Below are 26,888 nucleotides of genomic sequence, written 5' to 3'. Positions count from 1 at the left end.
GACTACCATGAACTAAACAATTTAACTAAGGGGAAATAAAAAGGGAAAGGGGAAAAGGAAAAATAAAAAGAAGGGAGGAAAACAAACAAACAAAATAAATGAAGGCTATATGGAAGTGCAGAGGAAAGAAATTACTCTCTACTTCCCACAAATGAGCCATGATTGACCACGTCCTTGAAGCAAGGCCTCAACGCACGCAGCCGGTGTTCGAGAGGAGGACCGACGTTTTCCCAACGAGAGCCCACCCCTCCCCTCTTCTTCCTGTTTCCACCTTTTATTGCTGAGTGGGACATCACATGGTATGGAATATCCCTTTGATTGGTTTAGGTCAGCTGCCCTAGTGATGTTTCTCTCCTCACCTTTTTGCCCACCCCCTAGGAGGGTTAGAGAAAGGCCCAATGCTGTGCCACTGCTGCTCAGCAGTACACACAACACTGGTGTGATAACACTGCTGTTCCTGCTACAAGTACAGAGTACGGCACTGTATGGGCTGCTGCAGGGAAAGTAAACATTCCAGCCAAACCCAGTACAGTAGCAAATACCACAGGTTTGCCATCACGTGCTGTTCCCTAATCCATATATCCATCATCAGCCATTGCTGCAGGATCATGAAAGGTTAGAGAAGACGACTTAGGTCCAATTTAACAGCCAATGAGTTTTCGATGAGCAGAGCTGCAACAGATTTTATTTCGCCACAAGCATTTTTTTTTCTTTTTTTCTGATATGAAGTCAGAAATTTTGATTTTTTTTTTTTTTTAAAGACACTAAATGTCACAAAACCTGCAACCAGACCAGATAAAGTTCAATTCAGAGTGATTCTGAATCCTTTCATTAAAACGCTGCACATTTCTGTGCAAATTATTTCTGACTCTTCTGGACAAAAGTGGATGAAATAGTTCTTACAAATTAATAATAAAAGGTTGGAAGCTTTTACTCACACAAACACTAGTGAATTTTCCAGGAAATATTGTTTTGGCAGGGAATTTTCCCAAATCTAAAATAAAGAGAGGAAAAGTTGGGTTCTCATATTAGTTACTGCTTTTGACTGCTGGACAAAGGGAATAAAAACAGTAGTTAAGTGCAAGGTTTCCTTCTCTTCTTTAGTATGGATAGGAATCGTCACTTCGGACCTTTAGCACCTTCAGAAATACACCCAGTGCCATGCAGGTTCCTCTGCAGCTACTTCTAACAATTACTGGTGCTCCTTAGCATGGAAGTTTGACTCAAAACACTCTCCAGATTTAGCTCTTTTGACTGCCCAAGGAGCTCATCATTTTGCTTGTTGCCTTCCATTTTCCTGAACACACCGGGAACGCTGTTCAGAATCTGAATGGATCTGGTCTAAGGAATGGGAAGAAAGCAAAACCAACGATACCTTGCAGTATTCCAAATTCCAAAAAAGCAGTCTCATTTTAAAAAGGACCTCAAAAGCTTTTTTTTTTTTTAAACTGACATCTGCCAACATAGCAATCCAAGCGCTAAACCAACTGAAGTTGCCCCTGAAAGCCTGAATAAAAATGAGTAACTCTGGTGCACTCAGCAGGTCTGTAATAGAAGTTGGTAAGGGTTTTAGATTTCTTTTTTTTTTGCTCCAGGGTGCTGGTAAAATTTTTGCATTAAGAGATTTTGAACCTTTTGTACCAAAGAATTAGAGATGCGCTACAGTGCCAGTAGCTGGGGGTCTGGAAATACACACCAACAAGTGTCATAAGCTTTGCCTTTGCTGAAGGAAGATGAATAGTACAAAGAAAATCTGTCTAGTTTGTTTTACAGGCTTGTCTTTCTCAGTACGGAACAAACTGACCTCCCTGGTCTAACTTTGCAGTGCCTATTCTGCCTTTGTCCTGCAGAGAAGAGCAAGAAAGGAACAAATCTATTTTTGCACCCCAAAAACGCATTAGAGGAGGATTATCACACCCACCTAAGGGTACTTCCTTGTTTGTTTATAAAGCACAAAGCATTTCTCTTGGACAGTCTCTGTTGCTGGCCTCTTTTGTGCCTTCCATTTATAATAAAGATATTAAGATGCTTACCCCTTGCTTGTTTTTTTTTTTTTTTATTTGTTTGTTTGTTTGTTTTTGTTTTTTTTTAAAGAACAGTGGAAGTGGAGAGTCGGATGACAAGCAAGAACAAACACTAGAAACTCCTTGTTCTGCCCCTGCTTTTTAATCACCCAGCATCACCCCGGCTGCAAAACAGCCTCTGCTGATTTACCTGCTTGTTAAAGCACCCCACAGGCTGCAAGTGCGGTGTGCTAGGTGTCAAGTTATATTTAACGGTGCACACGTAACCATTCATCTTCCCACAGTCGAAGCACAGAACAGCCTCTTGCTAACACAACTCATCCCTGCTGCTGCAAGAAACCTCATGGCCTGCAGGAAAACCTCAAGCTAAGAGTTCCAAAGCAAAAGCAGAAAACGCATCATTTGTACTCTTTCTATTTGAGGGAATTCTAGCTGCTAAATGCTGCCTACATCTGAGGGCACGTTCTGAGGCTGCCGGGAAGGACACTCAACACCCACTGACAGCAGGAGTGCAAAGATGCCAGCCAAGAAGGCAAAGGTTAGAGCTGAACGCTGCCTCAGCTTCCTCCAGCAGCCAGCTGGGGGTCACCTTTCACCACGCTCTCTGAGACTCGGAGCCCCGAGTTACCGCAGCCGCCACGTACAGCTGCTCCTTGCTGGCCCAAACTATTTGAACAGTCTTCAGACTTCAGGGACCTGTTTTACGACAGCCTCAAGATCAAATTCATCTGTTCCTGAAGGCGCTGATCGTCCTGCTGTTTCTGTAGCTGTCAAAGAACAATCCTGAACTGAGGCACTCGTCTGATCAAACAGTGCTTCGGCACAGATTTGTCTTTAGCTTGACACATCAAGGTGAAGAGGAATCGATTCTTGCAAGCAACCTCTCAAGCAGGGATCTAATAAGGTGACCAAAACGACAGATCTGTTGTGCAGATCTGAGCACGTCACTCTGCAGGGAATCACTTTCAAGCCTAAGATGTTTCACCCATCTCCCTGCCCCAGAGCGACACAAGGAAAGCTCTTAAGCAATTGCTAGCCTCTCCTCAGTGCTCACGAGTCCCAAATCACTAATTTTACAATATATAAACCATGGCAGCTGGCACCTAGTTGGCACACGGTGACACTGCACACGTTGGCAGTGCTGTCAGGAGCTGGAAAGTCAGGGGTGAGGGGGTTAAGGGAAAACCACACATCAGTTTAGCAACTTGGCTCCCGTAGGATACTTCCTACGGCAGGAGTTTTAGCAAAGTCCCTCCCTCAGAGGGACCTGCTGGCTAATTAAAACAGGACTTCTGCTGGAGCAGTCAGAAGGCAGCAGGGTATCAGGAGATATCCAGTGGGCATCACCGTCAGCCTGTGGCAGTTTGGGGTCCAGGTATCAGTGGTTATGCGTGGTTTTCTCTGCTTCACTTTCTCCAAAGCTGTGAAAAAATAGTTCTTTTACAGCACTGTACAGTCACACGTTACGGATGGAACCAGCTGCATCAACTTCCAGTACGACGGTGTTGGAAAAAAGGTGCCTTTGGTGGTCAGGAGCACAACAGCTCTGGTGAGGTGTTATTTAAGTGTGTTCTTACATCTGAGTTTCCTCATAGCAGTATGTAGCTGAGGGGGTCCAGGTTTCCCAGGTAAGATTGATGTTTTTTCTCCTACCAAGCACCAGCTCAGTATACAAAGCTCTGTTAATAACACCCAAGCGTGTAGATGTTAAACTGAAACTGCTTTTAAACCTATTTGTTGTTACGAAAATAGCTTAATACACCATCTTCACAGGGTAAAAATTCACATGGAAGGACAAAAAAACCCAGAAGCGCTTCCTGAGCTTCAGTTTACCAACAGCACCATCGGATTTAGATCCTGGCCTGGCAGCCAGGATGCAGGGTCTGTAAGCATTGCTGCGATGTGCAAGTGCCAAGGCAGGTTTCTGGCCTGCCCTGAATAAAATACCTTTTTTTTTTAATACAAACAGCGTGCCAGGTACGCTGTAATGCCAATGTGCCAGCTCAATAGAGGATGTCAAACAACAGAGGCGTTTATCCTAATTTCTGGCATGAAAACACTTTTAACAGCATTCTTTTCATGAAGAAAACCCTCTCTATCTTCTCCAATGCTCCAGGATCTGCTGCACCTGCAGGAGCCGCGCTGGTACAACCCACATCTTTGCCAAATCTTTTCAATAATTGTGCTTTACCTCGGCAATGTTGAGGTCACTCCTCTTCCTCCTCCAGCTGAGCAAGCAGCTCGCTGGCTCTGCCACACCGCAGGTGCGGAAGCGAAAGCTGGGAACACAGGAGTCAAACTCTCAGTGCTCACAAAGCCACCAGGGCAGAGGGCTGACACAGAGGCACCCCGGATCCGCTCTCCCTCCCCGCTGCGAGGCTCGCAGCAGCCCCAACCCGAAGCACACACAATGCTTCGCATGGTGATGTCACCGCTGATTCTGAGTCCCCACGTGAGGATCTGCTTCACCACTCTCAACGTTGGTGTTGGTTTTTGATTTTTGTTTTTTTTTTTTTTCTTTTAAACATTCTCAGCTTATGGGAAACCATCAGGTAAACCACAGATCGCTAGGGAAGAAGGCCCACACGAGGGAAGTCCGTGCTTTTCTTCCAGGCAGTGGCACGTGCTTTAACACGCCGCGTTCGACAAAGCAGCTCTCCCCGTTTTGCTCAGTGGCAACAGGCACGACTGCAACGCACACAGGTGTAGGCAACACCTGCAGGTCCCAAACCCTTAACCCGTTTTTAGAGAGCACCAATTTTTTAAGTAGTGCTTTTCCCTTAATCCATGACCCCTTCTTTCCTTTATTTCTATCGGGTGGCTCTCCTCCATTTTCCTCCTCAGTGTCTGAGCAGACACTGGGAATCGTTTCCGGAGGAAGGGCACGGCTGAAGCTCCTCCATCTACTCTCCGAGAAAAGAGAGTATGTTAAAGAATACATCTTTCCTTTCTTTTCGGTTTTTTAAATACAATTTCTGAAATCAACGCTGCGGCCTGGCAGCAAATACCTACGGGACTAAAGGTGATTCCTCATCCTCACTGTAACGTTGTAGTTAACCTCCCAACGAACCCATCTCCCCAGGAAGCGGCCATTTGAGATGGGAAGGGGCAGAGCAAGAGGAAGCTCTCCTTAGCCTAGCTCTTCCCCCAACACCACCTCGCCACCCAGCACCAAATTCAATTCACCTGCTCCGCCCGATCACTCGAACGGGCGTCCGACGCTGGCACACGCCGCAGCGGTGGTTCTGACGTGCCTTAAATCACCTCTCCGCAGAATATCTCGGGTCTGTACGCTCAAATAACGCAGTATTTGAGAAATAACGCCCAGAGCTCACACTCTGAGTGCAGCCCAACAGCACCGAAGCACCGGTAGGCTAAACATTCCAAACCTGGCAATAAGGCTGACCCAAGCAACAGCATGGAACCCTTCTGCACCTTCAGCGTGGACATCAGCATAAGGAAACACAGACCTCCTCGATCCAAATTTTAAGCGAGAAACGCAAAAGGTCACCCAACCGGCTTGTTTTCAGCAAGCTAAAGGAGAAATTAAGGCGACAACCGGGTGCATCCAGAGTTAGTCAGATCCTGAAGGCAGTTCCTTGGGGGAACGGAGGAGCAACGCGCCAGATGAGGGCTGCCTTACAGCGCACCCCTTAGAGGCACTGCTACGGAAGGAAGGCAGAAGGTTGGAACTCGAAAGAACTCGCAAGGCGCCCGTTAAGGGGGAAATCTTTCATTTTTTTATCAGCAGAACCTCCCCTCTCCCTCCCCCCCCCCCCCAACCCCCCCATGAAGGCAGACCGGGGACTCTTTGCTTCCTTAGGGAGAGGGCAGGGACGGGGCAGGGTGGTGGGACAGATGGCCAGAGGTTCGGATGGACGGACAGACAGCCGGACAGAGGGCCCAGCAAGGCCTGACGAAGGGCTCAGGAGCGGGAGGGAAGGGCAGGGCGAGGGGAAAGGCAGAGAAGTACAAATCTCTTTTTCCTTGTGATAACTTTTCTTGACCAAAAAACACGATTGTGAATGAGGCAAAATGAAAGATGTAACATGGGGACGTGCGGATACTCACGATGATGCAGCCTTCTATCCGCATGTTCACCTGCTCATAGAGCCACACCTGGATCCTCGACCTCTGCAGAACGAAGGAGGAGAGTAAGTCGGGCCACAAACACTGAGCACTTTTGTTCTCTCATGTGTTCAGAAATACCTGCTAGCCACAGCCACGACAGCTCCCAAACGCTCCGAGGAGCAACTCTCAGGGGCAGTTCCAATGTGCAATCTGACATTTGAGCGTTATACCATCGGGTGAATACTACACGTTTGGTGAAGAACACGTTTCCAGTCACAAGGGAACACCCCTGCACGCCCGGCTACACGAGGGGGAAATGCCGGGCTCCTTGTGCCCACCAGCACACCGCACAGCTCTCCATCCCCCACAAACCCGTCCCGGGACACAGCCAGGAGCCGAAAACTCACCGAGGGGAATCCCCAGACCCTCCCCACTCCCCCCACACTCCCCAAATCCCCATCCCCGCCCCCTCCCCGCGGTACTCACGTTCTGCAGGTAGCGGAAGATGAGGTTCTGGGGCGCTGCGTTAAGGGCTCAGCACGGGGACGACAGTTCCGGGCTCGGGACAAGGCCCCAAACCCCACAGCGAGGCCTCAGGGCCCCGCGACAAGGCCTCAAGGCCCGGGCCGAGCCCCCTGAGGTCCGAGCCGCCCCCCACCCACCTCCCCGGCACCCCCCAGCCGCAGGAAGGATACGATGGGCTGCACCATCACCTTCTGCACCTTCTGGCCCTGCCCGCGGTACGCCATGGCTGCTGCCGCCTCGCCGCTCCCGCTCCCAGCACCGCAGGCAGAAGAGGCGAAGGCTGATGGTAGAACAGGGCTTCTTGGGGTGAAGGGAAAGCGAGGGCAGGTGGGCGCAGTCTCTGAGCTCTCCTCCTCCTGAGTTTGCTTTTTCTCCCCCATTTCTGAGCCGCCAGAAGTCCCCGTGAAGTCCTTCGGCACGATGAAGGCCTGCGTGAGCTCCAGCAGCAGTTTCGTCGGCGGAGGTTTTCCCTGGTGGGGCCGGGGCGTCACAGCACACACACACACACACACACACAGAGACGCGTGGTTTTGTCCAAACATTAAGTATTTACAACAAATTCGACAAGCGCTTTTCCTCTGCCAGCAGCAAATGCCTGAGGGCCCCCACAGCTTCACAAATCATAGCGGGAAGTGCCTACCGTGCCGCGAAAAGTTCGGAAAATAATTCAAAATTGATCTGCTAGGGGAAAAAAAACGATGGCTGGTGGCAGGGTACACAATACACCCGAATCTCAGCTCTGTCCTCCGCAGGGTCAGTGCCCACGCCCAAGTGCGATGCTGATGGCACCCGAACATTTGCTGTAGCAGGCAGCAGAGCCAGCAGCTCAGGGGAGCAACTTTTAAAACCAAGAGGCACTTAAACAACCCTTCATCGACCCTGTGACTGCGGCAGAGTCCCGACTGCTCGCCCCGGAGTCCTCACACAGGCAAAAAGCACCAACCAAAGCCTGGGGGAACTTTGGTATAGCACAAGAGAAGGGAGTGGGGGTAGTGGAGCCGCATGGCAGAGCTGCTGCTTTTCACCATTTGATCCTCCCTGATAATTGAAAGGAAGGCTGGGTGGGCTGACCCCCACCCCCATTCCTGGCAGCAAGTTTGGTCCACAACACACTGGAACAACGATTCTGCTCCCTCCCACCCCTACAGCTTCATCATCTGACACGGGTACAGTCAAAACAATGGCATACACGAGTAAAAGTCAAGAGTTGACATAGTAACTCCAGGATTTGGCTATCAACTGTCCGAGAAATCAGAACACCGAAGCTTCACAATGTGCCCAACATCGAGTTGTGCCAAGGGCGGAGGAAGGAAGAAGCTTTACATTTAAGCCTTCAGAGCATCGCTCCATCAGAAGATCGATTTGCAGCCACCATGGCGTGCCAATGGAGATCTTTCTGTGCCAAAAGAAGTGCTTTGTCCTCTCGATATCGAAGGTAACCACCTATAGTTACAGAATGGATGCACAAGACCTTAACTCTGACCAGCAGGGAAATTTAGGACAACTGAGGGCAGATCCTGCCAATTTCTACCACTTCGGACTGTGCTTTAAGTCTCATTGCAAAGCCTCAGTTAGAAAAAGGATCACCTCGGGGTATCCAACAAGAAGAACAGTTTTAATTTTTTTTTTTTTTTTAATTATACCCTAGGACTACGCAGTTCAACTGTCAATCATCTCGGAGAGTTCAAGGAGGAGGTCATCCTCGTCCTTCCCTGGGTCTAAGTCGATTTCGGCTTCCAGTCTGCCTCCTGAGATTTCCCAAAGTAGCTTCTCAAAATCTTCATCCGCAGATAAGGGCACGTTCCCTGTGGAACTCAGCCAGCGTGTCCGTGCCTCTTCTGGCTGGGAAGAAGCTGAGGTCGAGGTCTCGAGATCCATCTCCATCTGCTCCTCAAATCTTTCCGGGCTTCCAAGACGCACTTCAGGTCTTGGGAGAGCAAGAAAGAACAATCAGGATATGCCATTTCTTAACGGGAAATCCTTTTCCTGCAAACCGGCTCTTAAAACTGTAGGCAAGCCCTCCTATGCTTCAATCTTACACAGGGATTGTTATCAATCAACCCAGGGCTACATTTAGAGCCCGATGTGTTACCAGGTACATTTTTCAGTCTGGGGGTTTATCTGTGAAGCCAGGGCACCTGGAGTTGAGGTGGCATTCTTGAGGACCAAAAGGCAGAGGACACTACTCATCATCTATCACCTCACGAGGAAGTAGAACTTCACCTCATCCTCGTTCAGGTATTCAGACAACCCAAGAAGTCACCGGAAAGCTGTGCTGACTTGCAGCATTTCAAGAAAGCCTAATTAAGCAATCCTGCTAGCTGCTAGAAAGTGGTTTCAGGTGACTTATTCCTTTGATGGATTTTGGCTTCAATTATCTCAGAACCCTCATTTTTTCCCACATGTGACAGAACTTATGTTTCCCTGGGGATATACACTGATTAAGAAAAAGAACAAGTTGGGGTTGTCACCTGTTTGGGGGATTTTCTTCAAGTCTGATGGCTGGGACGTGCTCCGGCACGTCTGAAACACCCTAGAAAGCAGCAAAACAGTATTTATGACACATGGGTAAAAGATTCCTTAATAGCTTTTTCCTCCACACTGCTTCTCCTCTGGCATTGCGGAGCCGTGGCCAAAATACAAAACCAAGGTGCTCCTGAAGAAAGTTCACATTCACCTGGAGGTTACTCACGATCTGGTGTCTTTTAAGAACATGGCATTAATGGACAAAATCCCCCACACCAGAGAAATCACAGCATCAGAGTACCGGTTAAAGAGTGCCATTCATCTCATAAATACAGAAGGGTTCTACAAGCATCCTGGAGACAGCTACTGGATTTCTAAGGAAACAGAAGGCCTGCAGAACGTTTGAGTTTTCCACCTTTTCAAATAGAGGAGGGTAGAAATTTAACAAGGGATCCATCGCTGCATTAGCCCCTGGCCTTACCATGGCTGCTTTTCTGGCTGGAGGTCCCATCATGTCAGCATCAAAGGCAGTCTGTAGTTCCACAGCTGCTATGGCAGACGGGTAACTCCCAGGTGCCTTACGTTTCAGTGCCTTCTTCTTGGGGAAAGTGACTTTCCCACGCGAAGGCTTCGCAGATGTCATAAAGTTGGCTAGAGTAAAAGGAAGAGAGAACTGATACAGTCTTGCTCTGCCTCAGGAAAAATCCAGGTTCTCTTAATCATTTCCACAGTCCTTCTACACACTTAAATGCATTTGGCCAGCACAATTACACCGCCATTGCCTGGATTCTCAGGAATCTTTTCCACATAGTAAACTCTGTCTACCAACAAGCCATACAAAGGAACAAAGAAACCGAAGAGCTACAGTAAATAATAATCCAGGACAAGGGAAACCTCAGACACATAGCAATCCTAAGTGCAAGCTAGGTTCACAAATATAGACAGCTTTTATATTTAAAGTCCCGCTCCCGCTAGGAAAGGAAAAAGCAGCAGTTATAGTAGGACAAGAGTGTATGCAACTCTTGTACCAGCTTCCTCTCCCTTGCAGTGATGTCCCACAGTTAAGTTGTTCTACAAAGTCCACATTTGTAGTGTCATTTTCTAGTCTCCCGTTCCTTACCTAACATCTGGCTGGCAGGAAAAGAAACAAACTAAGAAAAAGAAAGTACACCCTTCGCTTCGTAGCACTGCGTGGCAAAATGCACCCAGCCAGAGTTACAGCATGAGAATTGTCATCTTCTGTCTGTATTTCAGAAGACAACCTAAGTAACTCTTAACCTTCAACACTTACTTTTAGCTTCCTGGCCCTGAAATTGAGCTGCCACTTTCCCTGCTGGTTCAGTATTAAAGAAGCCAGCAGTAGATTTGACAGCAGCTTCCTCCTGCCGAAGCTTCTCTTGTTGTTCTCTCTGCTGCCACTTCTCCCACCGTCTCTCTTCAAAGCTCTTCTCTGGACATTTACGAGTTCCACTCTGCTGAGTGGGCTAGAAGGAAAGAAAAGTAGTGCATGAGTAGGACAAAAAAAATAAATAAAATCCGTGGAGATTTCGTTAAGAAAATCTGATCAGCAATCCCTCCAAAATGGTCTTGATGTGGAACAGCATATTAATCTCGTTCAGGTTACTGTTGGTTTTTTTGTTTGTTTGTTTGTTTGGTTTTTTTCCCATAAAATTCTGCCTGTAACAAGAGCCATGCTTTACTATGGACGCAGTCTCACATATCTGCAATATCCACTATGGCAAGCTTCTTTAAACAGCTAGGGTGTTCTGCTGTACATCTATTTATCACATTCTTTTTAAGCAGCAGAAAGTCATACAAGTTCCCCTATACAGTATCCACTGACAGATTGATTTCCTTGAACACAGAACTCTGGCCTTCTGTATTAAATCCTTCATGTCTGACAGATCAAGTCAGTAAGAACAAAAAGAATTCCCTCCACGTTAACTGTGTAGATTTCAGCTGGTGCTAACAGGGTTTCTTTCTTGCTGTGGTATAAACAGACTGATTCCAAGTTTGAGGATTACAGAGTTGTCTGGAAATGCTGCTGGCGATAGGATTTAGACTGCACTGCAGCTCCTACCAGCTGCTGAAGGGTAAGAACACACTCAAGAGGGTGGCACACGGTGAGTAACAAAACTTGTCAGAATTATCAGAAATTGTACGAATGTATGTGTGTCTTCACAGAGGACTCACCTGTACATCAGGTCCAGAGGAAAGTTTAGGAAAAGGCCGGTTCAATTCCACTGCCTTCTTTTCTTCTTTTTCAGGTGCTTTAAAAAAAGACAAAAAAAAGTGTTGTCAACGGCAGAAATAAAGAAAGCTGGGTACTTGTTTCCTTTGTGCATTTATTTCCTTGTGTCCCATGAGAGAGAGAGAGAAAGGCTACAATGTGCAAGCCATTCAGCATTTATCCATGAAGCAGATCCTGAGCAAACTGAACTTGCTCAATATGGGAAGCACCTCACTGGGGCAGGCATTAAAGCATCTTATTACCTGTTAGTTTTGTGCTCCATAAAGATTTCTGCTCTGCTGGGGCAGGTCCGGGTTGTGCTGAGGGAGCTGGCACATCTCCTTCACTCTGCTGCATCCGCAGAGCTTTCTCACGCTTTATTTCTTCCAAGGTTTTAACACGCACTTCTCCTTCTGGCTTGACTTTTCCTGCCGGCTCCTTCGCCTGCCCTTTGCTGGGCCCGGACAGAGCGAGCTGCTTCTTGGACTCACCCTGAATTTTGCTCTTGCTATGGCATTCTCCTGCTTTTTTCTTCTCTTCTACCAAGCGATTATTCTTTTTTTCAGACAAGGCTTCAGAGAAAGTTTGCATGCGACCTGCACGAGCAGCTCTTGCCCCTGCGCTGGAATCTTCAGTTTTACCGTGCCCTTCAGCCTCGGCTTTGGCTTGAGGTTCGCGTCTCTGAAGAGCTTTCTCACGACGGATTTCCTCCAGTGTTTTCACATGGATCTCTCCCATCGGCTTAGCAGCCTTCCCTGTCATCATCAAGAAATGAGGAGAAGCACCAACATTTAAAGAGAGTCCAGCAATATTTTAAGTCTCCAAAATTTGTCAGAGCACTAAGGAAAACTCATCTTGAGCGTTCCCAATAATGCATCTTAGAACAATATCCTTAGAACAACATTCTCCTCCTCCTCTGAGCCACTTGTATTTTGAAGACCAGCCCTATCCAGAGAGAACTGCTACACAGAAATGCTGCTTTACTTTATTACTTTTTCAGACTGCATTTCAAATTCCTGCTCCTGGCAGTGGTTCTATTCTAATTGTACGTAACGGTTCACAGAAGCAGCTAAAAACCTCGACAAGGCACAAGTAGAAAATAAACACACACCTAGAGACAGAGTTCTGATAGTGGCTGTCAGAAGAGCTTCAGCACTCAACCAAGAGGCGTCAGTTCTTTGTTTTCGTTTAAATTAGTTTGTAGGGATGTATGAAAGCAGTCCAAGTTCGTGGAAAGGACGGAGGAGAAAGCATATTTAAGATCTAGCTGTTACCTCTCTCAGTACTGGTCTGTTTAGGAGGTAATCCCAGCCTGTCCTTCAGAGACTTGGGAACTCGAACTGCAAAACAGAAAAAGAACGAATTAGGGAGGCTGCATAATGTCAACTTCAGGTTCACATTTCAAAACAAGACAGGAAAGGTAGCTTTGAATCCCAGTGATTACGACCTCAGCCAACATGCAAAAAGAAACATCACTGGAAAAGGACAAACAGAAAGACTAAATACGAAACCCAGGAATCCAATCCAGATGCCCGTTTAGTACCTGTCTCTCTCTTGGGTGCTTTGTCAGCATTTCCCGGAGCCTCTACCTTCTTCCCCAGCCTTTCAGCAAGGCTGCGCTTCACTGGAAGGCTGCCTACATCATCTTCAGAGAAAACAAGGAATATTGTAAGAACTTTTCTTTGCAGGAAGGTTTGAGAACAGTCAACAATAAGCTTCTCTTTTTCAAGCATATTTTCATAGAATTGCCTTTCAGCTGCTAAATGATTTTTTTTTTTTTTTTTCCATTTCTGCCGTCAACACAGATCTCCACTGCAATGTATTTTCCCTTCATACATCACAAATACTCTTTAATGCAGTCATATATAGAAGGCAGCACCTACGTAACAGCTCGTAAAAAGTTCTCACCCGCGGAGGCTTTCCGTTTTCCTTGTCTATCAGCAAGATCTACTCGAACCACAGGTTCCTCCCCTAAAACAAAAGGGAATTTTTTTTTCTATTTCACAGAAACCAGTAGCCAACAGAAATATTATCCTGTTAGCCCATGTCCAAAAAACCCTAGTCAGACACTGTTTTGACAGCTAGACCACACAAACTCATATTTTAACTATAATTAACATGGAAAAAAATATTAATAGTCTCAGTGCTTGCTTCAAATTCCAGCTGAGATAGTAGAGAGTGAATCTGAGTCTGCTTGACACCTATACTTTGTGCAGAACAAAGCTGCATAAGCAAGCAGAATATTCTTAGGTGCAAATGCTGAGAAATATTCCTTTCTAAGGTGAATGTCTACAAGTAAAAGTACTTCCACACTTTTTTCCCTTTAAAAGGCATTTGCACAGCTCTAAACAATTTATACACAAACTCCTGTCATACTGTGTCCACACCTGCCACTGTACGCCTCTTTAATGCTTCAGAAATTGCTTCTTATATAGCACTGGCTTCTACAGCTCGCTCTTCTCGTTACTCTTCTGTTTTTCAGTTACCCCCCTATTGGCATACTGACACTTTTTTTTTTCTCCTGCCACTGCACTTAACCTGAGCACCAAATCTTTCCAGTACAACCAGGGACTTTAAGCATAAAAGCACGTTTTGAACAGAAGGCAGCACCAGAAGGCTAACATGGGTGAATTGTTTTAATTATTGCTTAACCCTCCAGTTTAGGAGTAATGAAATCAAAACAAAAGCATTCATTATTACCTTTCTTGGAAGACACTGTCACAGTTCTCACCACTGTCCGGACATTTTCCTCTTCTGGAGCAGGAAAAATCATAGAATCAACGGGACGAAGAGAAGATCTTGAAGAACCTTCTGTTCAGAGCAACCAAAACATAAGGAAGTTTACCCAACGTAAAAAACTATCACAAAGAACAAAAAACTTTAAATGATTTGTTACTGTCAAAAATACAGCAAGCAGAGCATGTAAAGAAGAGAGGTGACTAATTTGCCTCTGGTTGCCCTTTGGACTCCCATTTAGAATACCAGCTGGCTGAGAATCAGGTTGCTTTATGCCCCCAGCTAAAAATGGAAGTCTGTCCCTCAAGCAGCTCCCAGTCACCATCACCTGCCGTGAACAGGATAAGAAAGTAGGCAATATTAACTCACCACCGTGTCTCTTATTTTTTTCCTTCATCTTCTGCCATTTGATTTCCTCAAGTGTTTTTATTCCAAAATTCAGATTGCCCTCTGAAAACAGGAAACAGTTCATGAGACAGGCTTAGAGGCACTCACTGAGGACCACAGGTCCTCAGGCTTCTTAGCGCTCAGGAACTTTCTGAAGTATTTCGAATAAAGCCTGTCAACACTCCTCACAAGTGAAAGAGCCATAGAACCAATGGCATTTTGCCCCTCCTTTCATCCTTCAGGGTTCAAAATGTAGTTTTAATTTTAATCCATTTACACAATATTAGATCCCTCTATCGTTAGATATGGCTTATCAGCAGTGGTTGCAAGGCTGCACGTGCAGCCATTTAAACTCCATGCTGTGGCCCTGTTTTGTTCTCCAAAAGTAAAGAAAAGGAGTTCACCTTTCTGACCCAATGGGCACATGATGGTATTAATGGCAGAAATGAGATCATGGAAATAACCGACTCCATTCAGCACCCCTACATTTTGTTGTGTTTTTACACCACGCTGCTTTTGACTTAACTGTCAAGTTCTTCTGATTTATCCTACTAAGGTGCTGGCATACCTTGTTTAGTAGTAATAGAACTGCCTTTCCGAGTGGAAATCACCCGTAATCCATTTTTGCCTTCCGCAGCTGGATGCTGGACGGGAGTTTTAGTTTCTTCTCCTTCCTCAGAAAGTTGGTCTGAAGGGGAAAAATCGATTCAGTTATGCATAGACCAGGTTGGTCATGATTACGTAGCTCATGCAGTGACACTTCAGCCCATGGTTCATATAAAAAACTTTGTTGCTGTTTTGTTTTGTTTGTTTGTTTGTTTGTTTGATTGTTTTTAAACAGCTACACTGACCTGATGAACTCCTAAGTAGAATACACTAGGACAAAACATCTAGGACTCTAGATTCTCTCTGCAGCTTTAACTACTACACAACACATTGCTCTTCAGACAGAAAAAAGAAATTTCCTTCCTAGTTTCACATAGAACTTTACACAAAAGACCAGCTAAAGCCAGGAGTGGTTCTAAGCTTTCCTCCAACGTTTCAGCTTCTGTCCACTGACTGCCAGACAAAGCCACCAGGGACCTGGCCAGACTGCCTGCCCTATCGCTAGTCAGACCTCAGGTCATCTGTGATTTATACACTCATTTACAGCACAGATTCCTTCCAAGAACCAAAGATTTAACACATTCATTTACAGCACAAATTCCTTCAAGAACCAAAGATTTAACACATTCATTTACAGCACAAATTCCTTCAAGAACCAAAGATTTAACACATTCATTTACAGCACAAATTCCTTCAAGAAACAAAGATTTACACAATCATTTACAGCACAAATTCCTTCCAAGAACCAAAACATGCTCACCATCATCATCTTCATCATCATCTGCAGCATTGATTAACACTGGAGGGTGTGTAGGGCTTGGGACATTTTCAGAGTTTTCCACTTTCGTCACCCCCTTAGCTGTGGAGAGGGATTTGACTGGACAGAAAGTTTGTTTTGCTGCAGTGACATCTGAGCCACTTTCAGATCATCGTCCGCGCACTCAGGCGGACTTGGCAGTGTAGCTAGAGGAAGAGGAGGATCATCGGTAATATGGCAGTTTAAAACTTTGACCACAATGCAAAGAGATGGTAGCAAAGGCAGATAACCCGCACAGACAACGAATTCAGCATCTCCTTTTGCCCATCCCATCACTGCTTACACCGTGAACAATGATTTCCCTTCCAACAACAACACATCTCCCTACCACCCAGCAAAAGCGGAAACAACAGGAAGCAAACTGCAAGGCAAACATCACACAAAGCAAAGAGAAGCTGAGCACGAAAGCAGAAAACAAACACCAGCAGTACACTCGGTGCAGTACACCTATGACTGCAGACCTTTTCCTGCCCTCACAAATGAACAGTTACCTGACGCCCCCTACAGGATTGGCACCCACTAAGTAATACTCAAAATTAATTCTTCAGCGCTTAAAGAAAAAGGACCTAAACTCACTCTTGCTTGGTGGTAAGAATTGTCCATCGATGTAACGTCCCTTTGCATGATGAAAAGCACAGTTGGCTTTCTGACAGCCTCCCGGCTGCTTCTCCCAGTAGCAAGGAATCTCACTGCGCTTTTTCTGAAGACAGAAAGAAAGAAAAGCTCGTGATAACATGCACCTGAGGCTTGCAAAGAGATGCACAGCTCCAGATCGTGACAGCTGTCACAACACAGTGCTGAAACAGCATTCCAAAGGTCAGTTTCTCAGTTAAGTGTAGTATTTCTGGGCATATTCACAAAGTTTGCATAAGCTGTAACCACTATGCACATTTAGTTTGGTCATCACTCAGTTTGAGAAGACAGGCACTCTCAGACATCACTTGAGGGTGGCTTAAACTAATACACCTAGGATTATACTAGGATTATTCAGAGGGAAAAAGAACATCTGAAATTGCCTAGGTTAACCCTGTCTAGAACTACTTCTTGGAGACTTAGTTCTGCTGCACCTTTAACTTTCCCCACTTCCTACCCCAGGCAGCTACAACAGCGTTATCTGAAGGACTGTGGGTCAGAAGACACCTGATAGTTCATTATCAAGCCTGCTCCCATGAGGATAGAACAGCCTGTTTATTACCCCCCTGCTCCAGCACGTTTTAGCAGTCTATTTAACAGCTATTCTGCATCTCTTGAGAAAACTGTCAGCATCTAATAAAAAAAAATAAACAAATATCTTGCTAAGACATACCTAAGGCATTGATTTTATTTCCCTCTGCTTCCTCCCACCCCCTCTCTTGGTAACAGAAACCAGTATGATTTTGAAGCAAACAAATCTATCCTGCAAAAGCGCAATCAGTACACCTACGGCACTGAAAAATGCTTTTGTGGATTTATTTTGAGAACACATTGTTAGGCACTCACGTCAATTTCCATGTGTCTGAATCGGCAGACATTCCTGAAACAACGACCCTCCTGCCACAGCTTGCAGACCGTCTCATTGCCCAGAGCAGCTTCGCAGTGGCGGTAGGCACATTTGTCTCCCTGGAACCAAAAGGAAACCAACAAGGAAAATAGAGTACAGCCTCAAAAATGGCCATGCTGCTGCCTAATGGTGCTACAACTGAATTCACAATCTATCTGGTTCTCAAGTTAACCAAAGACCAGTGTGCTTCCTCCTCCTAATCTACTCCTTCCTGAAAAAAGAGGAGAAAAAAGCAAAGCAAAGGAAAGCCAGCCATACCTTGCTACAGGTAGAATAGAAATAGAAGTAGCAATCGTCTCCTTGTTTAGACATGCCGACGAGTTCTGCTAACAAGCTCGGGTTCTCTCCACAGGGACTTCCTCTGCTCTTGGAGAGAGCTGTCTTCACCCTTGCTTGGGCTGAAAGTCTTCTACTGGCTTGTGATCAGTGAAATCTTCTTTTTAAAAGTAACCCGAAAGAAAGTAACAAGTGAAAAATAATGAGGAACAAACATTTTTCCAGCTTTCTTCAGTTAATCAAATCAAGTTATCAGTCTCTCAAAGAGAGCAAAGCCTTGAAATCAGCTGTTACATGAACTAACTAAATATTAAAGTTCTGTAAAGCTGCCAGGAGCTTTGTCAGCAAGCGTTCTCTTCCACATCCTCAATAATATGACCTGGAGCACATCTGGAAGCCTGAAAACGGAGTCACTCCTTAAAAAACCACCTGATGATACATGCAAGTCAATAATCAACTATGGCTACAAATAACTTCTCTAGAACACAGTTAGGACGCATTAAACAGCACGTTCCAGGCCCTGTGGGTCTTCGATTTCACCTACCTGGACAACCTCAGCAAAGTTATCGATCTTCAAAGGCTTCCAGTTAACTGCTCCTGTAGGCCGAACCAAGACTGAATCCGTGAATTAATAATAAAGGGGTAGGAAGAATTTTCCTCCTCACTTTGCCAAGGGAACCTCTCATCCACAATTCAAACATAGGATGCGCTTTTAAACAGCTTATAACTAAGAGAGGAAGCAAGTCCATTTGAATGCTCTCTCAGACTGGATGCAGCCACGGTTAGTTAGCTCTTCAAAAAAATAAAAAACAAAAACCAAAACAAAACAAAAACAAACAAAAAAAAACAGCGCATTTAGAGATGAACTCGTGATTCAAAGTGGCTGCAAAAATGAGGCTCCATCTTCCACAGCCGGACAATTTAACTTTTTTTTTCTTTTTTTTTTTTTAATTTAAAATTCAGCATGTTCCAATCTCTGGTCTTCAAGATTTCTTCACCTATTAAGAAAACACAAAAACCTTTCCCCGTCTTTATTACCTGTACAGCAAAAAACATACCAGTGCATCTAAATCCACAGATGTGCATACGCATACACACATCTGTGTTTATACACACACGAGGAGGGAGTGAGAGAAAGTTAGCGAGAGCGACACTGAAAATCAGAATTTTTGCCTTTTCGACACAGAGAGCGCGTAAAAATTCTCTCATTTTGAGGGAACTAGAAAAAAATGGAGGCTCTGCAAAAGATTTTGATGAGTATGCCTTCGAGGCCGATGCTTTGTAACATGAGGGATCTGGGGGCCAGCACACAAATATGCATACGGATGTACATGCATACAGGATAAACATATCTATACACACAAGCGTGCACAGTAGATGTTGTATGATCTCCATATCGAGAACAACTCGTAGCCCTGATCAGACATGTAGAGTTGCAATCAATTAACAGCAGCAAGACAGCAGATCAAGGGTACAGCAAGCTTTGAGAGGCAGGGGAATGCTCACTTTGCCAGTGGCACGGCTGCATGATACCAAGGATTTTGAATTACTTTGATTTTTTGGAAGCAATTTGGTTTTTCTTTCTGCGCTGTAGCTGTGGTGGTTTTACCGTGCTGGGCAGCTAAACCCCACAACCGCTCTCTCACTCCCCCTCCTTTAGATGAGGAGGGGGAGAAGTAAAGCAAAGAACAACTCACGGGTTGAGATAAGGATAATTTAATTAAAGGGAAAAAATTATAATAATTAAATAAAGACTACCATGAACTAAACAATTTAACTAAGGGGAAATAAAAAGGGAAAGGGGAAAAGGAAAAATAAAAAGAAGGGAGGAAAACAAACAAACAAAATAAATGAAGGCTATATGGAAGTGCAGAGGAAAGAAATTACTCTCTACTTCCCACAAATGAGCCATGATTGACCACGTCCTTGAAGCAAGGCCTCAACGCACGCAGCCGGTGTTCGAGAGGAGGACCGACGTTTTCCCAACGAGAGCCCACCCCTCCCCTCTTCTTCCTGTTTCCACCTTTTATTGCTGAGTGGGACATCACATGGTATGGAATATCCCTTTGATTGGTTTAGGTCAGCTGCCCTAGTGATGTTTCTCTCCTCACCTTTTTGCCCACCCCCTAGGAGGGTTAGAGAAAGGCCCAATGCTGTGCCACTGCTGCTCAGCAGTACACACAACACTGGTGTGATAACACTGCTGTTCCAGCTACAAGTACAGAGTACGGCACTGTATGGGCTGCTGCAGGGAAAGTAAACATTCCAGCCAGACCCAGTACAGTAGCAAATACCACAGGTTTGCCATCACGTGCTGTTCCCTAATCCATATATCCATCATCAGCCATTGCTGCAGGATCATGAAAGGTTAGAGAAGACGACTTAGGTCCAATTTAACAGCCAATGAGTTTTCGATGAGCAGAGCTGCAACAGATTTTATTTCGCCACAAGCATTTTTTTTTCTTTTTTTCTGATATGAAGTCAGAAATTTTGATTTTTTTTTTTTTTTAAAGACACTAAATGTCACAAAACCTGCAACCAGACCAGATAAAGTTCAATTCAGAGTGATTCTGAATCCTTTCATTAAAACGCTGCACATTTCTGTGCAAATTATTTCTGACTCTTCTGGACAAAAGTGGATGAAATAGTTCTTACAAATTAATAATAAAAGGTTGGAAGCTTTTACTCACACAAACACTAGTGAATTTTCCAGGAAATATTGTTTTGGCAGGGAATTTTCCCAAATCTAAAATAAAGAGAGGAAAAGTTGGGTTCTCATATTAGTTACTGCTTTTGACTGCTGGACAAAGGGAATAAAAACAGTAGTTAAGTGCAAGGTTTCCTTCTCTTCTTTAGTATGGGTAGGAATCGTCACTTCGGACCTTTAGCACCTTCAGAAACACACCCAGTGCCATGCAGGTTCCTCTGCAGCTACTTCTAACAATTACTGGTGCTCCTTAGCATGGAAGTTTGACTCAAAACACTCTCCAGATTTAGCTCTTTTGACTGCCCAAGGAGCTCATCATTTTGCTTGTTGCCTTCCATTTTCCTGAACACACCGGGAACGCTGTTCAGAATCTGAATGGATCTGGTCTAAGGAATGGGAAGAAAGCAAAACCAACGATACCTTGCAGTATTCCAAATTCCAAAAAAGCAGTCTCATTTTAAAAAGGACCTCAAAAGCTTTTTTTTTTTTTAAACTGACATCTGCCAACATAGCAATCCAAGCGCTAAACCAACTGAAGTTGCCCCTGAAAGCCTGAATAAAAATGAGTAACTCTGGTGCACTCAGCAGGTCTGTAATAGAAGTTGGTAAGGGTTTTAGATTTCTTTTTTTTTTGCTCCAGGGTGCTGGTAAAATTTTTGCATTAAGAGATTTTGAACCTTTTGTACCAAAGAATTAGAGATGCGCTACAGTGCCAGTAGCTGGGGGTCTGGAAATACACACCAACAAGTGTCATAAGCTTTGCCTTTGCTGAAGGAAGATGAATAGTACAAAGAAAATCTGTCTAGTTTGTTTTACAGGCTTGTCTTTCTCAGTACGGAACAAACTGACCTCCCTGGTCTAACTTTGCAGTGCCTATTCTGCCTTTGTCCTGCAGAGAAGAGCAAGAAAGGAACAAATCTATTTTTGCACCCCAAAAACGCATTAGAGGAGGATTATCACACCCACCTAAGGGTACTTCCTTGTTTGTTTATAAAGCACAAAGCATTTCTCTTGGACAGTCTCTGTTGCTGGCCTCTTTTGTGCCTTCCATTTATAATAAAGATATTAAGATGCTTACCCCTTGCTTGTTTTTTTTTTTTTATTTGTTTGTTTGTTTGTTTTTGTTTTTTTTAAAGAACAGTGGAAGTGGAGAGTCGGATGACAAGCAAGAACAAACACTAGAAACTCCTTGTTCTGCCCCTGCTTTTTAATCACCCAGCATCACCCCGGCTGCAAAACAGCCTCTGCTGATTTACCTGCTTGTTAAAGCACCCCACAGGCTGCAAGTGCGGTGTGCTAGGTGTCAAGTTATATTTAACGGTGCACACGTAACCATTCATCTTCCCACAGTCGAAGCACAGAACAGCCTCTTGCTAACACAACTCATCCCTGCTGCTGCAAGAAACCTCATGGCCTGCAGGAAAACCTCAAGCTAAGAGTTCCAAAGCAAAAGCAGAAAACGCATCATTTGTACTCTTTCTATTTGAGGGAATTCTAGCTGCTAAATGCTGCCTACATCTGAGGGCACGTTCTGAGGCTGCCGGGAAGGACACTCAACACCCACTGACAGCAGGAGTGCAAAGATGCCAGCCAAGAAGGCAAAGGTTAGAGCTGAACGCTGCCTCAGCTTCCTCCAGCAGCCAGCTGGGGGTCACCTTTCACCACGCTCTCTGAGACTCGGAGCCCCGAGTTACCGCAGCCGCCACGTACAGCTGCTCCTTGCTGGCCCAAACTATTTGAACAGTCTTCAGACTTCAGGGACCTGTTTTACGACAGCCTCAAGATCAAATTCATCTGTTCCTGAAGGCGCTGATCGTCCTGCTGTTTCTGTAGCTGTCAAAGAACAATCCTGAACTGAGGCACTCGTCTGATCAAACAGTGCTTCGGCACAGATTTGTCTTTAGCTTGACACATCAAGGTGAAGAGGAATCGATTCTTGCAAGCAACCTCTCAAGCAGGGATCTAATAAGGTGACCAAAACGACAGATCTGTTGTGCAGATCTGAGCACGTCACTCTGCAGGGAATCACTTTCAAGCCTAAGATGTTTCACCCATCTCCCTGCCCCAGAGCGACACAAGGAAAGCTCTTAAGCAATTGCTAGCCTCTCCTCAGTGCTCACGAGTCCCAAATCACTAATTTTACAATATATAAACCATGGCAGCTGGCACCTAGATGGCACACGGTGACACTGCACACGTTGGCAGTGCTGTCAGGAGCTGGAAAGTCAGGGGTGAGGGGGTTAAGGGAAAACCACACATCAGTTTAGCAACTTGGCTCCCGTAGGATACTTCCTACGGCAGGAGTTTTAGCAAAGTCCCTCCCTCAGAGGGACCTGCTGGCTAATTAAAACAGGACTTCTGCTGGAGCAGTCAGAAGGCAGCAGGGTATCAGGAGATATCCAGTGGGCATCACCGTCAGCCTGTGGCAGTTTGGGGTCCAGGTATCAGTGGTTATGCGTGGTTTTCTCTGCTTCACTTTCTCCAAAGCTGTGAAAAAATAGTTCTTTTACAGCACTGTACAGTCACACGTTACGGATGGAACCAGCTGCATCAACTTCCAGTACGACGGTGTTGGAAAAAAGGTGCCTTTGGTGGTCAGGAGCACAACAGCTCTGGTGAGGTGTTATTTAAGTGTGTTCTTACATCTGAGTTTCCTCATAGCAGTATGTAGCTGAGGGGGTCCAGGTTTCCCAGGTAAGATTGATGTTTTTTCTCCTACCAAGCACCAGCTCAGTATACAAAGCTCTGTTAATAACACCCAAGCGTGTAGATGTTAAACTGAAACTGCTTTTAAACCTATTTGTTGTTACGAAAATAGCTTAATACACCATCTTCACAGGGTAAAAATTCACATGGAAGGACAAAAAAACCCAGAAGCGCTTCCTGAGCTTCAGTTTACCAACAGCACCATCGGATTTAGATCCTGGCCTGGCAGCCAGGATGCAGGGTCTGTAAGCATTGCTGCGATGTGCAAGTGCCAAGGCAGGTTTCTGGCCTGCCCTGAATAAAATACCTTTTTTTTTTAATACAAACAGCGTGCCAGGTACGCTGTAATGCCAATGTGCCAGCTCAATAGAGGATGTCAAACAACAGAGGCGTTTATCCTAATTTCTGGCATGAAAACACTTTTAACAGCATTCTTTTCATGAAGAAAACCCTCTCTATCTTCTCCAATGCTCCAGGATCTGCTGCAGCTGCAGCAGCCGCGCTGGTACAACCCACATCTTTGCCAAATCTTTTCAATAATTGTGCTTTACCTCGGCAATGTTGAGGTCACTCCTCTTCCTCCTCCAGCTGAGCAAGCAGCTCGCTGGCTCTGCCACACCGCAGGTGCGGAAGCGAAAGCTGGGAACACAGGAGTCAAACTCTCAGTGCTCACAAAGCCACCAGGGCAGAGGGCTGACACAGAGGCACCCCGGATCCGCTCTCCCTCCCCGCTGCGAGGCTCGCAGCAGCCCCAACCCGAAGCACACACAATGCTTCGCATGGTGATGTCACCGCTGATTCTGAGTCCCCACGTGAGGATCTGCTTCACCACTCTCAACGTTGGTGTTGGTTTTTGATTTTTGTTTTTTTTTTTTTTTCTTTTAAACATTCTCAGCTTATGGGAAACCATCAGGTAAACCACAGATCGCTAGGGAAGAAGGCCCACACGAGGGAAGTCCGTGCTTTTCTTCCAGGCAGTGGCACGTGCTTTAACACGCCGCGTTCGACAAAGCAGCTCTCCCCGTTTTGCTCAGTGGCAACAGGCACGACTGCAACGCACACAGGTGTAGGCAGCACCTGCAGGTCCCAAACCCTTAACCCGTTTTTAGAGAGCACCAATTTTTTAAGTAGTGCTTTTCCCTTAATCCATGACCCCTTCTTTCCTTTATTTCTATCGGGTGGCTCTCCTCCATTTTCCTCCTCAGTGTCTGAGCAGACACTGGGAATCGTTTCCGGAGGAAGGGCACGGCTGAAGCTCCTCCATCTACTCTCCGAGAAAAGAGAGTATGTTAAAGAATACATCTTTCCTTTCTTTTCCCTTTTTTAAATACAATTTCTGAAATCAACGCTGCGGCCTGGCAGCAAATACCTACGGGACTAAAGGTGATTCCTCATCCCCACTGTAACGTTGTAGTTAACCTCCCAACGAACCCATCTCCCCAGGAAGCGGCCATTTGAGATGGGAAGGGGCAGAGCAAGAGGAAGCTCTCCTTAGCCTAGCTCTTCCCCCAACACCACCTCGCCACCCAGCACCAAATTCAATTCACCTGCTCCGCCCGATCACTCGAACGGGCGTCCGACGCTGGCACACGCCGCAGCGGTGGTTCTGACGTGCCTTAAATCACCTCTCCGCAGAATATCTCGGGTCTGTACGCTCAAATAACGCAGTATTTGAGAAATAACGCCCAGAGCTCACACTCTGAGTGCAGCCCAACAGCACCGAAGCACCGGTAGGCTAAACATTCCAAACCTGGCAACAAGGCTGACCCAAGCAACAGCACGGAACCCTTCTGCACCTTCAGCGTGGACATCAGCGTAAGGAAACACAGACCTCCTCGATCCAAATTTTAAGCGAGAAACGCAAAAGGTCACCCAACCGGCTTGTTTTCAGCAAGCTAAAGGAGAAATTAAGGCGACAACCGGGTGCATCCAGAGTTAGTCAGATCCTGAAGGCAGTTCCTTGGGGGAACGGAGGAGCAACGCGCCAGATGAGGGCTGCCTTACAGCGCACCCCTTAGAGGCACTGCTACGGAAGGAAGGCAGAAGGTTGGAACTCGAAAGAACTAGCAAGGCGCCCGTTAAGGGGGAAATCTTTCATTTTTTTCTCAGCAGAACCTCCCCTCTCCCTCCCCCCCCCCCCAACCCCCCCATGAAGGCAGACCGGGGACTCTTTGCTTCCTTAGGGAGAGGGCAGGGACGGGGCAGGGTGGTGGGACAGATGGCCAGAGGTTCGGATGGACGGACAGACAGCCGGACAGAGGGCCCAGCAAGGCCTGACGAAGAGCTCAGGAGCGGGAGGGAAGGGCAGGGCGAGGGGAAAGGCAGAGAAGTACAAATCTCTTTTTCCTTGTGATAACTTTTCTTGACCAAAAAACACGATTGTGAATGAGGCAAAATGAAAGATGTAACATGGGGACGTGCGGATACTCACGATGATGCAGCCTTCTATCCGCATGTTCACCTGCTCATAGAGCCACACCTGGATCCTCGACCTCTGCAGAACGAAGGAGGAGAGTAAGTCGGGCCACAAACACTGAGCACTTTTGTTCTCTCATGTGTTCAGAAATACCTGCTAGCCACAGCCACGACAGCTCCCAAACGCTCCGAGGAGCAACTCTCAGGGGCAGTTCCAATGTGCAATCTGACATTTGAGCGTTATACCATCGGGTGAATACTACACGTTTGGTGAAGAACACGTTTCCAGTCACAAGGGAACACCCCTGCACGCCCGGCTACACGAGGGGGAAATGCCGGGCTCCTTGTGCCCACCAGCACACCGCACAGCTCTCCATCCCCCACAAACCCGTCCCGGGACACAGCCAGGAGCCGAAAACTCACCGAGGGGAATCCCCAGACCCTCCCCACTCCCCCCACACTCCCCAAATCCCCATCCCCGCCCCCTCCCCGCGGTACTCACGTTCTGCAGGTAGCGGAAGATGAGGTTCTGGGGCGCTGCGTTAAGGGCTCAGCACGGGGACGACAGTTCCGGGCTCGGGACAAGGCCCCAAACCCCACAGCGAGGCCTCAGGGCCCCGCGACAAGGCCTCAAGGCCCGGGCCGAGCCCCCTGAGGTCCGAGCCGCCCCCCACCCACCTCCCCGGCACCCCCCAGCCGCAGGAAGGATACGATGGGCTGCACCATCACCTTCTGCACCTTCTGGCCCTGCCCGCGGTACGCCATGGCTGCTGCCGCCTCGCCGCTCCCGCTCCCAGCACCGCAGGCAGAAGAGGCGAAGGCTGATGGTAGAACAGGGCTTCTTGGGGTGAAGGGAAAGCGAGGGCAGGTGGGCGCAGTCTCTGAGCTCTCCTCCTCCTGAGTTTGCTCTTTCTCCCCCATTTCTGAGCCGGCAGAAGTCCCCGTGAAGTCCTTCGGCACGATGAAGGCCTGCGTGAGCTCCAGCAGCAGTTTCGTCGGCGGAGGTTTTCCCTGGTGGGGCCGGGGCGTCACAGCACACACACACACACACACAGAGACGCGTGGTTTTGTCCAAACATTAAGTATTTACAACAAATTCGACAAGCGCTTTTCCTCTGCCAGCAGCAAATGCCTGAGGGCCCCCACAGCTTCACAAATCATAGCGGGAAGTGCCTACCGTGCCGCGAAAAGTTCGGAAAATAATTCAAAATTGATCTGCTAGGGGAAAAAAAACGATGGCTGGTGGCAGGGTACACAATACACCCGAATCTCAGCTCTGTCCTCCGCAGGGTCAGTGCCCACGCCCAAGTGCGATGCTGATGGCACCCGAACATTTGCTGTAGCAGGCAGCAGAGCCAGCAGCTCAGGGGAGCAACTTTTAA

The 26,888-nt window shown here is 46.6% G+C and overlaps 3 protein-coding genes across 4 annotated transcripts; all 3 read right to left on the bottom strand.

Moving 5' to 3' along the window:
* Positions 1–5,831: 5,831 nt before the first annotated feature.
* On the bottom strand, positions 5,832–7,162 carry LOC311428791 (uncharacterized protein; the record flags this gene model as incomplete). Its single annotated transcript, XM_084540074.1, has 3 exons — positions 5,832–6,158; positions 6,582–6,608; positions 6,791–7,162. The coding sequence occupies 3 exons, from the start codon at positions 7,160–7,162 to the stop codon at positions 5,844–5,846; spliced, it is 714 nt and encodes a 237-aa protein (XP_084396200.1). The 3' UTR covers positions 5,832–5,843.
* Positions 7,163–7,806: 644 nt separating this feature from the next.
* Positions 7,807–12,151, bottom strand: LOC311428790 (zinc finger CCCH domain-containing protein 11A-like). Its single transcript, XM_084540073.1, has 6 exons — positions 11,580–12,151; positions 11,280–11,356; positions 10,378–10,570; positions 9,568–9,737; positions 9,092–9,153; positions 7,807–8,547 (listed from the first exon to the last, which is right to left on the bottom strand). The coding sequence occupies exons 1-6, from the start codon at positions 12,079–12,081 to the stop codon at positions 8,280–8,282; spliced, it is 1,272 nt and encodes a 423-aa protein (XP_084396199.1). The 5' UTR covers positions 12,082–12,151; the 3' UTR covers positions 7,807–8,279.
* Positions 12,152–15,905: 3,754 nt separating this feature from the next.
* LOC311428789 (zinc finger CCCH domain-containing protein 11A-like) lies at positions 15,906–22,964 on the bottom strand. Of its 2 annotated transcripts, XM_084540072.1 has the most exons (5): positions 19,580–22,964; positions 18,223–18,275; positions 17,661–17,838; positions 17,342–17,461; positions 15,906–16,562 (listed from the first exon to the last, which is right to left on the bottom strand). In XM_084540072.1, the coding sequence occupies exons 3-5, from the start codon at positions 17,712–17,714 to the stop codon at positions 16,407–16,409; spliced, it is 330 nt and encodes a 109-aa protein (XP_084396198.1). In that variant the 5' UTR covers positions 17,715–17,838; positions 18,223–18,275; positions 19,580–22,964; the 3' UTR covers positions 15,906–16,406. The 2 variants fall into 2 exon arrangements, with proteins under 2 accessions (XP_084396198.1, XP_084396197.1); XM_084540071.1 differs by lacking the exon at positions 19,580–22,964 and having other exon boundaries at positions 17,661–18,562.
* Positions 22,965–26,888: the final 3,924 nt, after the last annotated feature.

This window comes from Aythya ferina, assembly GCF_964211825.1.
Source record: "Aythya ferina genome assembly, contig: HAP1_SCAFFOLD_139, whole genome shotgun sequence".
NCBI classification, from domain to species: domain Eukaryota; kingdom Metazoa; phylum Chordata; class Aves; order Anseriformes; family Anatidae; genus Aythya; species Aythya ferina.
The sequence above is the reverse complement of the archived record's forward strand: the minus strand, read 5'-3'. Positions and strand labels throughout refer to the sequence as shown.

Bases quoted from the DNA above. Each gene is read 5' to 3' on its own strand.
- LOC311428790 (XM_084540073.1), bottom strand. From the start codon at position 12,081: ATGATGACAGGGAAGGCTGCTAAGCCGATGGGAGAGATCCATGTGAAA. The intron at 9,154-9,567 runs GTAAGGCCAGGG...GCTGCTTTCTAG, and splicing joins CAGCCAGAAAAGCAGCCATG to GGTGTTTCAGACGTGCCGGA. The intron at 8,548-9,091 runs GTGACAACCCCA...TGCTCTCCCAAG, and splicing joins GAAGAAAATCCCCCAAACAG to ACCTGAAGTGCGTCTTGGAA.
- LOC311428789 (XM_084540072.1), bottom strand. From the start codon at position 17,714: ATGTCTAAACAAGGAGACGATTGCTACTTCTATTTCTATTCTACCTGT. The intron at 17,462-17,660 runs GTATGGCTGGCT...TTTTGGTTCCAG, and splicing joins TCTATTCTACCTGTAGCAAG to GGAGACAAATGTGCCTACCG. The intron at 16,563-17,341 runs GTGAGTGCCTAA...TTCTGTCTTCAG, and splicing joins TCAGACACATGGAAATTGAC to AAAAAGCGCAGTGAGATTCC.